Source organism: Bufo bufo, chromosome 3 (assembly GCF_905171765.1).
Source record: "Bufo bufo chromosome 3, aBufBuf1.1, whole genome shotgun sequence".
NCBI classification, from domain to species: domain Eukaryota; kingdom Metazoa; phylum Chordata; class Amphibia; order Anura; family Bufonidae; genus Bufo; species Bufo bufo.
In genome coordinates, this window is record NC_053391.1 from 414,106,803 (window position 1) to 414,121,376 (window position 14,574).

The 14,574-nt window shown below is 43.5% G+C and overlaps 1 protein-coding gene across 2 annotated transcripts in view; it reads left to right on the forward strand.

The window, feature by feature from the left end:
- Nucleotides 1-14,574, forward strand: part of LOC120995602 — a 78,634-nt gene that overhangs the window by 12,644 nt on the left and 51,416 nt on the right. For both annotated transcript variants that reach the window (XM_040424899.1, XM_040424900.1), the window contains exon 3: nt 11,174-11,240. In XM_040424899.1, the coding sequence (XP_040280833.1) occupies nt 11,174-11,240 (67 nt within the window). The remainder of the gene's footprint in view (nt 1-11,173; nt 11,241-14,574) is intronic.

Sequence of the window (14,574 nt, forward strand, 5' to 3'; positions counted from 1 at the left end):
TGAACCTTTTTCCTAAACTTATCCAGGAGTGGCAGTATATTAAGGTTAGCAAATTCGTTCATTTGTGCTGACACTTGAATGCCTAAGTATTTAAATGCTGATACTACCTGCAAACCTGCGGTATGACAGGAGTCAATCTCTAGATTTGGAGACAGTGCCATAATCACCGACTTGGACCAATTAATGGATAAGCCTGATAATTTCCCAAAATCGTTAATGATCGACATGGCCTTAGGAAGAGATGAACGCCAGCTCTCCAGAAACAGTAATAAATCGTCGGCATATAGAGCGACCTTTTCAGTCAGTGTGCCATAGACCATACCTTTCACCTCACTTGCCTTTCTCAGGGCAGCAGCTAACGGTTCCACCGCCACTGCAAACAGCAATGGTGATAGGGGACATCCCTGCCTAGTCCCCCTATATAATCTAAAGGAGGCCGATAATTTTCCATTCACTTGAATCCTGGCAGTAGGACAAGCGTACAGTAGCCTAATCCATTGTATGAATCCTGCCCCTACCCCCATAGCCTTAAGCACCGATATTAAGTAGAGCCATTCCACACTGTCAAATGCTTTGGCCGCATCTAGAGACGCGACCACCGCATCCGAGGTGCGGACCTGGCCTACCTGAATATTAAGGTATAACCTTCTAATATTCACTGCTGTCGACATATTGGGCATAAATCCAGCCTGATCAGTATGTATCAATGAAGTAATTACTGAGTTGAGGCGTTTGGCCAGGACTTTTGCCAAAATTTTTACGTCAACCTGCAATAGGGAAATAGGACGGTAAGACTCTGCTTCTAGGACATCTTTTCCCGGTTTTGGGATCACCGCTATGATCGCTTCGTTCATAGTTGCTGGGAGTTCGCCTAATTGTTGGGCCTCTTTCAGCACCTCTAATAACTGAGGTAATAGCACAGATGAGAAAGTTCTATAAACCTCAACAGGTAGACCATCGCCCCCTGGTGATTTGTTATTAGTCATATCACCTACAGCCATTTCTAATTCCCGCAGGGAAACAGGAGCATCCAATATGGCTTGTTGCTCAGCTGTGAGAGTGGGTAGGCCCAGTGGGTGCAGGAAACTTTCTATCTCCGACTCAATGGCTGTAGATTTAGATGTATACAGGGAGGCATAGAACGTATACATGATCTGTGCTACCTGCTCAGGTGAAGTATGTAACACTCCATTAGAATCTCGCAATGCTGCTATATAGTTAGTCTGGTGTTGAGCCTTGGTCAGCAGGGCAAGTAATCTCCCTGCTCTTTCTCCTTCCTCATAATATTTCTGTTTCTGAAAGAATCTCCTGTTCTGTGCATTTAGTAATAGCCTTTCATTTAACTTTTGCTGAACCTCTTTCCATTGGCCTTCATGTTCTACAGAGGGGGTCATTACGTAATTAGTCTCAGCATTTTTAACCCTTAGAAGCAATTCCTGTACTTTAGCCCTACTTTCACTTCTCCTCCCATTAACTTTGGCAATCAATATGCCCCTTAAAAAGGCCTTCATGGCATCCCATACAACAAGTCGGGAGGAAGTATGTGTGTTGAATTGGAAGAACTCAACCAACTCCTCCTTAACCTGAGATGTGTCAGCCAGGACAGTTAACCAGTATGGGTTAAATTTCCAGCACCTTTCTCCCCGAATTAAAGGGGACACTAAGCAAACAGTAAGTAGGATAGGGGAATGATCAGATAGTCGCCTAGGGAGATATACGATATCTTGGAGTAGCTGGCCCATTTCCTCATTACCAAGGATCATATCTATCCTAGACAATGATTTATATGTACTTGAGTAACACGAATATACTCTAGTTTCCGGGTTCCTAAGTCTCCAAAAGTCAAGCAAGGAAGCTTCCTGTAAAATCCGCCCAAAGGGGGTTACTTCCCTATTAACCGTTAGTGTGTTATCATTAAATTTATCTAGTACAGGGTTAATCATATTGTTGAAATCTCCCAATAAGACCACAGGAATACTCGGGAGGTCTATAATAAGTGATATCAACTTTTTAAGGACTATTGGTGAATAGGGTGGGGGTATATACACACCAATAATAATGCATTCAGTGTTATATAATTTACCATGTAAAAATATAAAGCGCCCTTCTGTATCCACACGTTTTGTCTTGCATTCAAATGGGATGGCTCTGTGTATAAGAATGCTCACACCCCTGGCATACGTAGAATACGTGGCATGAAAACAGTGCAATGCCCACTGAGGCGTAAGCAAACGTGTTTGATCTGACGTTAAATGAGTTTCTTGAAGGCAACATATTAATGGCTGGTACTGCTTCAGACTATCTATGACCGCCCTTCTTTTAATTGCGTCTTTAATGCCCCTAACATTCCAACTTAGGAATTTAACTGAGTTAGCCATACTCGATATTTACATATGTTGAATATTTCGCCAGCTCAGTCAAGGACCTCTCCCTCACAGTGTTAGTTTTAGAAGACAATATAAAATTTCTAATAGGATACCTCTTAAATAACATTCTCATGGCTGCAAAGATTAAACAAATTCCCCAAAACCTTTCAAGCTCAACATAAACCCTCGTAGGCGGGTTACTGAGTTCGCCAACTAGTTCCCTCCTGGCATTCCCATACCGGGACTGGAGGCGTAAAGAACAACAGAACCCATCGGCGTTATCAGGCCCATGGGTAACAAATATTACCCAGTGGAGGGGTGACAAGCACATAGTTAACTGCACTACCGTGCTCAATAAAACTGTATATAACCAAGCTTAAACAGTTAAACCATTAGTATCCGAGCTCCCGCCCAATTCCCGACAGTATGTATTTAGAACGATCTTGTCATGGACATCAAATACTGGATTAGATCATAGCAGAGAAATAAACTAATATCACTTATGATTACATTGCAATAAGACTCTCTGAGGTATATCACAAACACACATTCAGTCATACACCCTGCCCAGAAATACTTATACAGCCGGGGACTTTAAGAATCACAGCAGCTCAGACTCCATCCACATTCTGTCTTGCTTCTCTTAACTGGCGTTCATGACGGTCCAACCACCGCAGAGCTTCCTTGGGGTCTTCAAAAAAGGATGTATTTCCCAACGCCGCAATTCTCAGCTTTGCTGGATAGATCATGGAGTAGGAGACGTCCAGTCCTCTCAGCCGTCTTTTAATATCAAGGAATCTCGCCCTTTTCTTTTGGACCTCCATAGAATAATCAGGAAAGAAGGATATCTTGTGCCCATCAATAGATATTTCCGGAAGTTCTCTAGCTTTTCTGAGGATGATGTCACGATCCCTGTAGTGGAGAACTTTCATGAGTACAGGCCTTGGCGGAGCACCTGGGGGTAAAGGGCGGGTAGGGACCCTGTGGGCTCTCTCTATCGCAAATAAAGGAGTCAAAGTTTCAGGTCCAAACTGATCCTTCACCCATTTCTCAAAGAATTCCGTAGGCTTCGCCCCTTCCACTTTTTCCGGAACCCCCACCAGTCTGACATTATTTCTGCGCAGGCGATTTTCCAAGTCGTCTTGCTTAGCCATGAGGGAATCCAACTGGCGTGCTTGGTTAGCTGACTCTCTCTTAATGGGTGTTATGGCATCTTCCACATCCCCCATACGATCTTCCAGGGCAGTGGTACGTTCCGCCAATCGTTTCAGATCGTGCCGCACAATGGAGATATCCTCTTTTATAGTTCCCACCTGCATATTGAGAGCAGTTAATGATTTACTACATTTTGCAATGGCTCTCATAACATCTTTAAGTGTGGGCTCTTCAGTGTCTGAATCAGGAGCATCCGCCCCGGTGTCCGCATCGCAGGCCAGCAGAGGATCATATCTATTTGGGCTGCAGACTTCTCTTAAGTCTGCTCCAGCCTCTTCCTCCTCGATAAATTGCCTATTGGCAGATGAGGCCCGCTTATTTCTGTCCCTTGTAGCCTGTGAGAGAGCAGCGTCGCGTGCATACTTGCCGAGTCTCACTGCAGCCTCTTTCTGTATTGTGCCTGCACGCTCCCGGCGGCTCGGCGTGTCGGGCCCGGCGCCATCTTGGATCTCCCTGGCTGCGCCCCGTCCTTCTCTCTTTCTGGACATGGCGGCAGGATCGGTGGTTTTAGGCAGCAGGACTTCACTCCTCAACTGACTGGCGATATCGGCGGCTCAGGAGGGTGTAGTTTGTGCAGGTACAGATGTGTCCACAGGATAAATTGCCGGGTTCAGTGCGGGAGCTCAGCGAACTTGCTGCCGCTCACATGCCTGGCTAGCCACGCCCCCCCCCCCCCCCCCCCCCCCCCCGGCTCCTAAATTTTTCAGTTTAGGAGCCAATTGCTCCTGGCTATTTTTTTTAGTCTGGAGCACTGGAGCTGCTTTAAACATAGACCACTTTGAAAAGTGACGCCTCCTAGTTGTCACAAAAAAGTTGCAATTGTCATGCCGTGCAACATTTTTGTACCTAAAACCTGACGTATCTGGTTTGATAAATGTCCCCTCCCCCATATTGTTTAAATCTCATTTTTATGTTAAACATACTTTTTTTTTTTTTTATATATATATAGTTTATTTTTTTTCCATGTCACTATCCATATTTAACCACCTCAGCCCCCAGTGCTTAAACACCCTGAAAGACCAGGCCACTTTTTACACTTCTGACCTACACTACTTTCACCGTTTATTGCTCGGTCATGCAACTTACCACCCAAATGAATTTTACCTCCTTTTCTTCTCACTAATAGAGCTTTCATTTGGTGGTATTTCATTGCTGCTGACATTTTTACTTTTTTTGTTATTAATCGAAATTTAACGATTTTTTTGCAAAAAAATGACATTTTTCACTTTCAGTTGTAAAATTTTGCAAAAAAAAACGACATCCATATAGAAATTTTGCTCTAAATTTATAGTTCTACATGTCTTTGATAAAAAAAAAATGTTTGGGTAAAAAAAAAATGGTTTGGGTAAAAGTTATAGCGTTTACAAACTATGGTACAAAAATGTGAATTTCCGCTTTTTGAAGCAGCTCTGACTTTCTGAGCACCTGTCATGTTTCCTGAGGTTCTACAATGCCCAGACAGTACAAACACCCCACAAATGACCCCATTTCTGAAAGTACACACCCTAAGGTATTCGCTGATGGGCATAGTGAGTTCATAGAACTTTTTATTTTTTGTCACAAGTTAGCGGAAAATGATGATTTTTTTTTTTTTTTTTTTTTCTTACAAAGTCTCATATTCCACTAACTTGTGACAAAAAATAAAAAGTTCTATGAACTCACTATGCCCATCAGCGAATACCTTGGGGTCTCTTCTTTCCAAAATGGGGTCACTTGTGGGGTAGTTATACTGCCCTGGCATTCTAGGGGCCCAAATGTGTGGTAAGGAGTTTGAAATCAAATTCTGTAAAAAATGACCTGTGAAATCCGAAAGGTGCTCTTTGGAATATGGGCCCCTTTGCCCACCTAGGCTGCAAAAAAGTGTCACACATCTGGTATCTCCGTACTCAGGAGAAGGTGGGGAATGTGTTTTGGGGTGTCATTTTATATATACCCATGCTGGGTGAGAGAAATATCTTGGCAAAAGACAACTTTTCCCATTTTTTTATACAAAGTTGTCATTTGACCAAGATATTTATCTCACCCAGCATGGGTATATGTAAAAAGACACCCCAAAACACATTCCTCAACTTCTCCTGAGTACGGGGATACCAGATGTGTGACACTTTTTTGCAGCCTAGGTGGGCAAAGGGGCCCATATTCCAAAGAGCACCTTTCGGATTTCACTCCTCATTTTTTCCTGAATTTGATTTCAAACTCCTTACCACACATTTGGGCCCCTAGAATACCAGGGCAGTATAACTACCCCACAAGTGACCCCATTTTGGAAAGAAGACACCCCAAGGTATTCCGTGAGGGGCATGGCGAGTTCCTAGAATTTTTTATTTTTTGTCACAAGTTAGTGGAAAATGATGATTTTTTTTTTTTTTTTTCATACAAAGTCTCATATTCCACAAACTTGTGACAAAAAATAAAAACTTCCATGAACTCACTATGCCCATCAGCGAATACCTTGGGGTGTCTTCTTTCCAAAATGGGGTCACTTGTGGGGTAGTTATATTGCCCTGGCATTCTAGGGGCCCAAATGTGTGGTAAGTAGGTAAATGACCTGTGAAATCCGAAAGGTGCTCTTTGGAATGTGGGCCCCTTTGCCCACCTAGGCTGCAAAAAAGTGTCACACATCTGGTATCTCTGTATTCAGGAGAAGTTGAGGAATGTGTTTTGGGGTGTCTTTTTACATATACCCATGCTGGGTGAGATAAATATCTTGGTCAAATGCCAACTTTGTATAAAAAAATGGGAAAAGTTGTCTTTTGCCAAGATATTTCTCTCACCCAGCATGGGTATATGTAAAATGACACCCCAAAACACATTCCCCAACTTCTCCCGATTACGGAGATACCAGATGTGTGACACTTTTTTGCAGCCTAGGTGGGCAAAGGGGCCCATATTCAAAAGAGCACCTTTCGGATTTCACAGGTCATTTTTTACAGAATTTGATTTCAAACTCCTTACCACACATTTGGGCCCCTAGAATGCCAGGGCAGTATAACTACCCCACAAGTGACCCCATTTTGGAAAGAAGAGACCCCAAGGTATTCGCTGATGGGCATAGTGAGTTCATGGAACTTTTTATTTTTTGTCACAAGTTAGTGGAATATGAGACTTTGTATGAAAAAAATAAAAAATAAAAAAATAAGCATTTTCCACTAACTTGTGACAAAAAATAAAAAATTCTAGGAACTCGCCATGCCCCTCACGGAATACCTTGGGGTGTCTTCTTTCCAAAATGGGGTCACTTGTGGGGTAGTTATACTGCCCTGGCATTTTCCAGGGGCCCTAATGTGTGGTAAGTAGGTAAATGACCTGTGAAATCCTAAAGGTGCTCTTTGGAATATGGGCCCCTTTGCCCACCTAGGCTGCAAAAAAGTGTCACACATGTGGTATCGCCGTATTCAGGAGAAGTTGGGGAATGTGTTTTGGGGTGTCATTTTACATATACCCATGCTGGGTGAGAGAAATATCTTGGCAAAAGACAACTTTTCCTATTTTTTTATACAAAGTTGGCATTTGACCAAGATATTTCTCTCACCCAGCATGGGTATATGTAAAATGACACCCCAAAACACATTCCCCAACTTCTCCTGAGTACGGCGATACCAGATGTGTGACACTTTTTTGCAGCCTAGATGCGCAAAGGTGCCCAAATTCCTTTTAGGAGGGCATTTTTAGACATTTGGATACCAGACTTCTTCTCACGCTTTGGGGCCCCTAGAATGCCAGGGCAGTATAAATACCCCACATGTGACCCCATTTTGGAAAGAAGACACCCCAAGGTATTCAATGAGGGGCATGGCGAGTTCATAGAAATTTTTTTTTTTTGGCACAAGTTAGCGGAAATTGATATTTTTAATTTTTTTCTCACAAAGTCTCCCGTTCCGCTAACTTGGGACAAAAATTTCAATCTTTCATGGACTCAATATGCCCCTCACGGAATACCTGGGGGTGTCTTCTTTCCGAAATGGGGTCACATGTGGGGTATTTATACTGCCCTGGCATTCTAGGGGCCCTAAAGCGTGAGAAGAAGTCTGGAATATAAATGTCTAAAAAATTTTACGCATTTGGATTCCGTGAGGGGTATGGTGAGTTCATGTGAGATTTTATTTTTTGACACAAGTTAGTGGAATATGAGACTTTGTAAGAAAAAAAAAAAAAAATTCCGCTAACTTGGGCCAAAAAAATATCTGAATGGAGCCTTACAGAGGGGTGATCAATGACAGGAGGGTGATCAATGACAGGGGGGTTGATTAATGACAGGGGGGTTGATCAATGACAGGGGGGTTGATCAATGACAGGGGGGTTGATCAATGACAGGGGGGTGATCAATGACAGGGGGGTGATCAGGGAGTCTATATGGGGTGATAACCACAGTCATTGATCACGCCCGTGTAAGGCTTCATTCAGACGTCCGGATGCGTTTTGCGGATCCGATCCATCTATCAGTGCATCCGTAAAAATCATGCGGACATCTGAATGGAGCTTTACAGGGGGGTAATCAATGACAGGGGGGTAATCAATGACAGGGGGGTGATCAGGGAGTCTATATGGGGTGATCACCACAGTCATTGATCATGCCCCTGTAAGGCTTCATTCAGACGTCCGGATGCGTTTTGCGGATCCGATCCATCTATCAGTGCATCCGTAAAAATCATGCGGACTTCTGAATGGAGCTTTACAGGGGGGTAATCAATGACAGGGGGGTGATCAGGGAGTCTATATGGGGTGATCACCACAGTCATTGATCACGCCCCTGTAAGGCTTCATTCAGACGTCCGGATGCGTTTTGCGGATCCGATCCATCTATCAGTGCATCCAAAAAAATCATGCGGACGTCTGAATGGAGCTTTACAGGGGGGTAATCAATGACAGGGGGGTAATCAATGACAGGGGGGTGATCAGGGAGTCTATATGGGGTGATCACCACAGTCATTGATCATGCCCCTGTAAGGCTTCATTCAGACGTCCGGATGCGTTTTGCGGATCCGATCCATCTATCAGTGCATCCGTAAAAATCATGCGGACATCTGAATGGAGCTTTACAGTGGGGTAATCAATGACAGGGGGGTGATCACCACAGTCATTGATCATGCCCCTGTAAGGCTTCATTCAGACGACCGGATGCGTTTTGCGGATCCGATCCATGTATCAGTGCATCCGTAAAAATAATGCGGACATCTGAATGGAGCTTTACAGGGGGGTGATCAGGGAGTCTATATGGGGTGATCACCACAGTCATTGATCATGCCCCTGTAAGGCTTCATTCAGACGTCCGGATGCGTTTTGCAGATCCGATCCATCTATCAGTGGATCCGTAAAAATCATGCGGACGTCTGAATGGAGCTTTACAGGGGGGTAATCAATGACAGGGGGGTAATCAATGACAGGGGGGTGATCAGGGAGTCTATATGGGGTGATCACCACAGTCATTGATCACGCCCCTGTAAGGCTTCATTCAGACGTCCGGATGCGTTTTGCGGATCCGATCCATCTATCAGTGGATCCGTAAAAATCATGCGGACGTCTGAATGGAGCTTTACAGGGGGTTGATCAATGACAGGGGGGTAATCAATGACAGGGGGGTGATCAGGGAGTCTATATGGGGTGATCAGGGGTGATTAGGGGTGATCAGGGGCTAATAAGGGGTTAATAAGTGACGGGGGGGGGGTGTAGTGTAGTGTAGTGGTGCTTGGTGCTACTTTACTGAGCTACCTGTGTCCTCTGGTGGTCGATCCAAACAAAGGGGACCACCAGAGGACCAGGTAGCAGGTATATTAGACGCTGTTATCAAAACAGCGTCTAATATACCTGTTAGGGGTTAAAAAAAACACATCTCCAGCCTGCCAGCGAACGATCGCCGCTGGCAGGCTGGAGATCAACTCTCTTACCTTCCGTTCCTGTGAGCGCGCGCGCCTGTGTGCGCACGTTCACAGGAAGTCTCGCGAGATGACGCGTATATGCGTGACTGTGCGCAGGGCTGCCACCTCCGGAACGCGATCCTGCGTTAGGCGGTCCGGAGGTGGTTAAAGAAAAAAATATATCTAAAATCCTGCAGTTTTCCCACTGGCCACTAGGGCTAATATATTGAGAATTTCTGTTTTGTACAGATAACGTTTCAGTAGCCATGTCATTCCATTTAAAAGTGAATTTCAGTTTTTATAAAACCTCTGACGTGTCCTAGAGACATACCAGAGGATTTCCCGGGGGAATGATATACCAACAAAAGAAAAGAACAGCAGTGGCCGAGCTTGCACAGTCTGATCCCTTTAGGCCTCTTTCACACAAGCGAGTTTTCCATCTCTATGCAATTTGTGTTGTGAACGGATAGTATCCCGATTGAATCCCGACCCATTCATTGCTAGTGATGAGTGAACCGGGTTTGGCCTGCTGTGTCTGAACCTGGTTTCTTCACGTGCTTACTCATATCTCTAACGAACGCATCTCCTCTGAACCTGGTTTGATTATCACTAGTCTGTGTACGTGAGCGTTGTTTATCACTGATCAGCTTTGCGTTCAGGAAAAATCGCTGCGTGTTCTATATTGTGCGTTTTTCACGCAGCTCTTGCTCCATAGACGTGAATGGGGGATGCATGAGAAATGGAAGGCACCGGATGCAAGGCGTTTTCACTGATGGTTGCTGGGAGATGTAGATTGTTATTCTTCAGTTTTACTTCAGTCACGTAAAAAACCCATGCAATCCGGATGGAAAAAAAACGCACCGTTTTGCTGATAAGAGCAAGACTTCAGGTTCGGATACTCTTTAAAGAGAGACTACACACACCAATTTAAGGATAGTAAACTATAGAAGTAAGGCAATAATAATAATCGGGCAATTGTATGTCCTTCTTTTACAAGTTAAGTATATACAAAGGATAAAGAACTTATATCACCGATTGAGTAAACGTCATATGACAGCGAGACATCAGCTGGGAAGCTTCTGACTCCTCCCCCCATCCCCCAAAGGGTTACAGCTTTTATATAGATTTAAATAAAGAACTTCACTCCCTAGTGGAGTGATGCCAACACATACGCAGTACAAGGGTCACTGTATATATCTTGTTCATCCATTATTATTCCGGACCCTGGAATAGCCAATTTCCGGATCAGAGCAGACTGCCCATAATAGAGATGCTTATTCTTGTCTTCAAAACGGACAAGAATAGGACATGTTCTATTTTTTTGCGGGTCCACGGAACGGAGGAACGGATGCAGACAGCACACGGAGTGTGTATGGGTGTCTGGCACTACTTCATGCTGCACTCAAGGTGGTGTAAGCCTGCTGACAGATTCCCTTTAAAAGCGTTATCCTGCAGCAGAGAATTATGTTCCAATGAGCCTACTACTCTATATTGGGTGACCGTGATTAGGCATTACTTTGCCGTCAGCAAGTAACACAAAATGCAAGCAATTTTACAGAAATTACCTCCTGTCATGAGCGAAGGTGTATGCGGGTGTTTGTGTTGACATACCTTTTTAGGGGGCTCCTTGGATATTGTAACAGTTTATTATATATTAGTTTTGTGTCAGGTTTTTGATCATGTCTGTTATGACACTAGTGCGCCATATTAATGCTTTCTTATCTTTCTTAAATCTAGTACGATCGCCCTTTTGTCAATAATATTGTTGTAAATATTCAAGATTTTACATATATGACAGCAGAAGGTAAGACAGCTTTTATTCTTTATAGTTGTTCTTTTTGGGTCAAGATTCACCTTCATCACTATTTCAACAGGTTGTGCCAAGTTTGTACAGGATAGGGGTTAAATAACTTATCGCTGGGGGTCTAACCGCTGGGACCCCGACCGATACTGAGGGCAGGGGTCCTGCTCCCCCGATCTGATGGAGGGACGGGTCAAGTATGCACCCTGCTGCTCCTTTCGTTCCGTTTGGGACCGCTGGAAATAGCAGAGCGCTGTACTCGGCTATCTCCGGCAGTGTCATAGAGAATGAATGGAGCAGCAGAGCACATGACTGACCTCCATCAGATCGGGGGAAAGGGACCCCCATTCTCGGGGTCTGTGTGGGTCCCAGCAGTTAGACCCCCAGCGATCAGTTAGTTATCTCCTATCCTGTAGATAGGGGATAACTTGCATACTTGGCACAATCCCTTTAACCACCTCAGCCCCCCTAGCTTAAACACCCTTAATGACCAGGCCACTTTTTACACTTCTGACCTACCCTACTTTAACGGTTTATTGCTCAGTCATGCAACTTACCACCCAAATGAATTTTACCTCCTTTTCTTCTCACTAATAGAGCTTTCATTTGGTGGTATTTCATTGCTGCTGACATTTTTACTTTTTTTGTTATTAATCGAAATTTAACGATTTTTTTGCAAAAAAATGAAATTTTTCACTTTCAGTTGTAAAATTTTGCAAAAAAAACTACATCTATATATAAATTTCTCTCTAAATTTATTGTTCTACATGTCTTTGATAAAAAAAAATGTTTGGGTAAAAAAAAAATGGTTTGGATAAAAGTTATAGCGTTTACAAACTATGGTACAAAAATGTGAATTTCCGCTTTTTGAAGCAGCTCTGACTTTCTGAGCACCTGTCATGTTTCCTGAGGTTCTACAATGCCCAGACAGTAGAAAAAACCCACAAATGACCCCATTTCGGAAAGTAGACACCCTAAGGTATTCACTGATTGGCATAGTGAGTTCATAGAACTTTTTATTTTTTGTCACAAGTTAGCGGAAAAATTATTATTATTTTTTTTTTTTCTTACAAAGTCTCATATTCCACTAACTTGTGACAAAAAATAAAAACTTCCATGAACTCACTATGCCCATCACGAAATACCTTGGGGTGTCTTCTTTCCAAAATGGGGTCACTTGTGGGGTAGTTATACTGCCCTGGCATTTTAGGGGCCCAAATGCGTGCGAAGTAGTTTGAAATCAAAATCTGTAAAAAATGGCCGGTGAAATCCAAAAGGTGCTCTTTGGAATGTGGGCCCCTTTGCCCACCTAGGCTGCAAAAAAGTGTCACACATGTGGTATTGCCGTACTCAGGAGAAGTTGGGCAATGTTTTTTGGGGTGTCATTTTACATATACCCATGCTGGGTGAGAGAAATATCTTGGCAAAAGACAACTTTTCCCATTTTTTTTTTTATACAAAGTTGGCATTTGACCAAGATATTTATCTCACCCAGCATGGGTATATGTAAAATGACACCCCAAAACACATTGCCCAACTTCTCCTGAGTACGGCGATACCACATGTGTGACACTTTTTTGCAGCCTAGGTGGGCAAAGGGGCCCACATTCCAAAGAGCACCTTTAGGATTTCACAGGTCATTTTTTACACATTTTGATTTCAAACTACTTACCACACATTAGGGCCCCTAGAATGCCAGGGCAGTATAACTACCCCACAAGTGACCCCATTTTGGAAAGAAGACACCCCAAGGTATTCCGTGAGGGGCATGGCGAGTTCCTAGAATTTTGTATTTTTTGTCACAAGTTAGCGGAAAATTATGTTGTTGTTTTTTTTTTTTTTTTTATTACAAAGTCTCATATTCCACTAACTTGTGACAAAAAATAAAAACTTCCATGAACTCGCCATGCCCCTCATGGAATACCTTGGGGTGTCTTCTTTCCAAAATGGGGTCTCTTGTGGAATAGTTATACTGCCCTGGCATTCTAGGGGCCCTAATGTGTGGTAAGTAGGTAAATGACCTGTGAAATCCGAAAGGTGCTCTTTGGAATGTGGGCCCCTTTGCCCACCTAGGCTGCAAAAAAGTGTCACACATGTGGTATCTCCGTATTCAGGAGAAGTTGGGCAATGTGTTTTGGGGTGTCTTTTTACATATACTCATGCTGGGTGAGAAATATTTCGGCAAAAGACAACTTTTCCCATTTTTTATACAAAGTTTGCATTTGACCAAGATATTTATCTCACCCAGCATGGGTATATGTAAAATGACACCCCAAAACACATTCCCCAACTTCTCCTGAGTACGGCGATACCAGATGTGTGACACTTTTTTGCAGCCTAGATGCGCAAAGGGGCCCACATTCCTTTTATGAGGGCATTTTTAGACATTTGGATCCCAGACTTCTTCTCACGCTTTAGGGCCCCTAAAAAGCCAGGGCAGTATAAATACCCCACATGTGACCCCATTTTGGAAAGAAGACACCCCAAGGTATTCAATGAGGGGCATGGCGAGTTCATAGAATTTTTTTTTTTTTTGCACAAGTTAGCGGAAATTGATTATTTTTTTTTTTTCTCACAAAGTCTCCCTTTCCGCTAACTTGGGACAAAAATTTCAATCTTTTATGGACTCAATATGCCCCTCAGCGAATACCTTGGGGTGTCTTCTTTCCGAAATGGGGTCACTTGTGGGGTATTTATACTGCCCTGGCATTCTAGAAGCCTTAAAGCGTGAGAAGAAGTCTGGAATATAAATGTCTAAAAAATTTTACGCATTTGGATTCCGTGAGGGGTATGGTGAGTTCATGTGAGATTTTATTTTTTGACACAAGTTAGTGGAATATGAGACAATAAACAGTAAGAAAAAAATGAGACAGTAAGAAAAAAATAAAACTCCGCTAACTTGGGCCAAAAAAATGTCTGAATGGAGCCTTACAGGGGGGTGATCAATGACAGGGGGGTGATCAGGGAGTCTATATGGGGTGATCACCTCCCTGTCATTGATCACCCCCCTATAAGGCTCCATTCAGATGTCCGTATGTGTTTTGTGGATCCGTAAAAAACATACGGACATCTGAATGCAGCCTTACAGGGGGGTGATCAATGACAGGGGGGTGATCAGGGAGTCTATATGGGGTGATCACCCCCCTGTAAGGCTCCATTCAGACGTCTGTATGTGTTTTGCGGATCCGATCCATGTATCCGGCGTGGATCCGTAAAAAACATACAGACATCATTCTGAATGCAGCCTTACAGGGGGGTGATCAATGACAGGGGGGTGATCAGGGAGTCTATATGGGGTGATCACCTCCCTGTCATTGATCACCCCCCTATAAGGCTC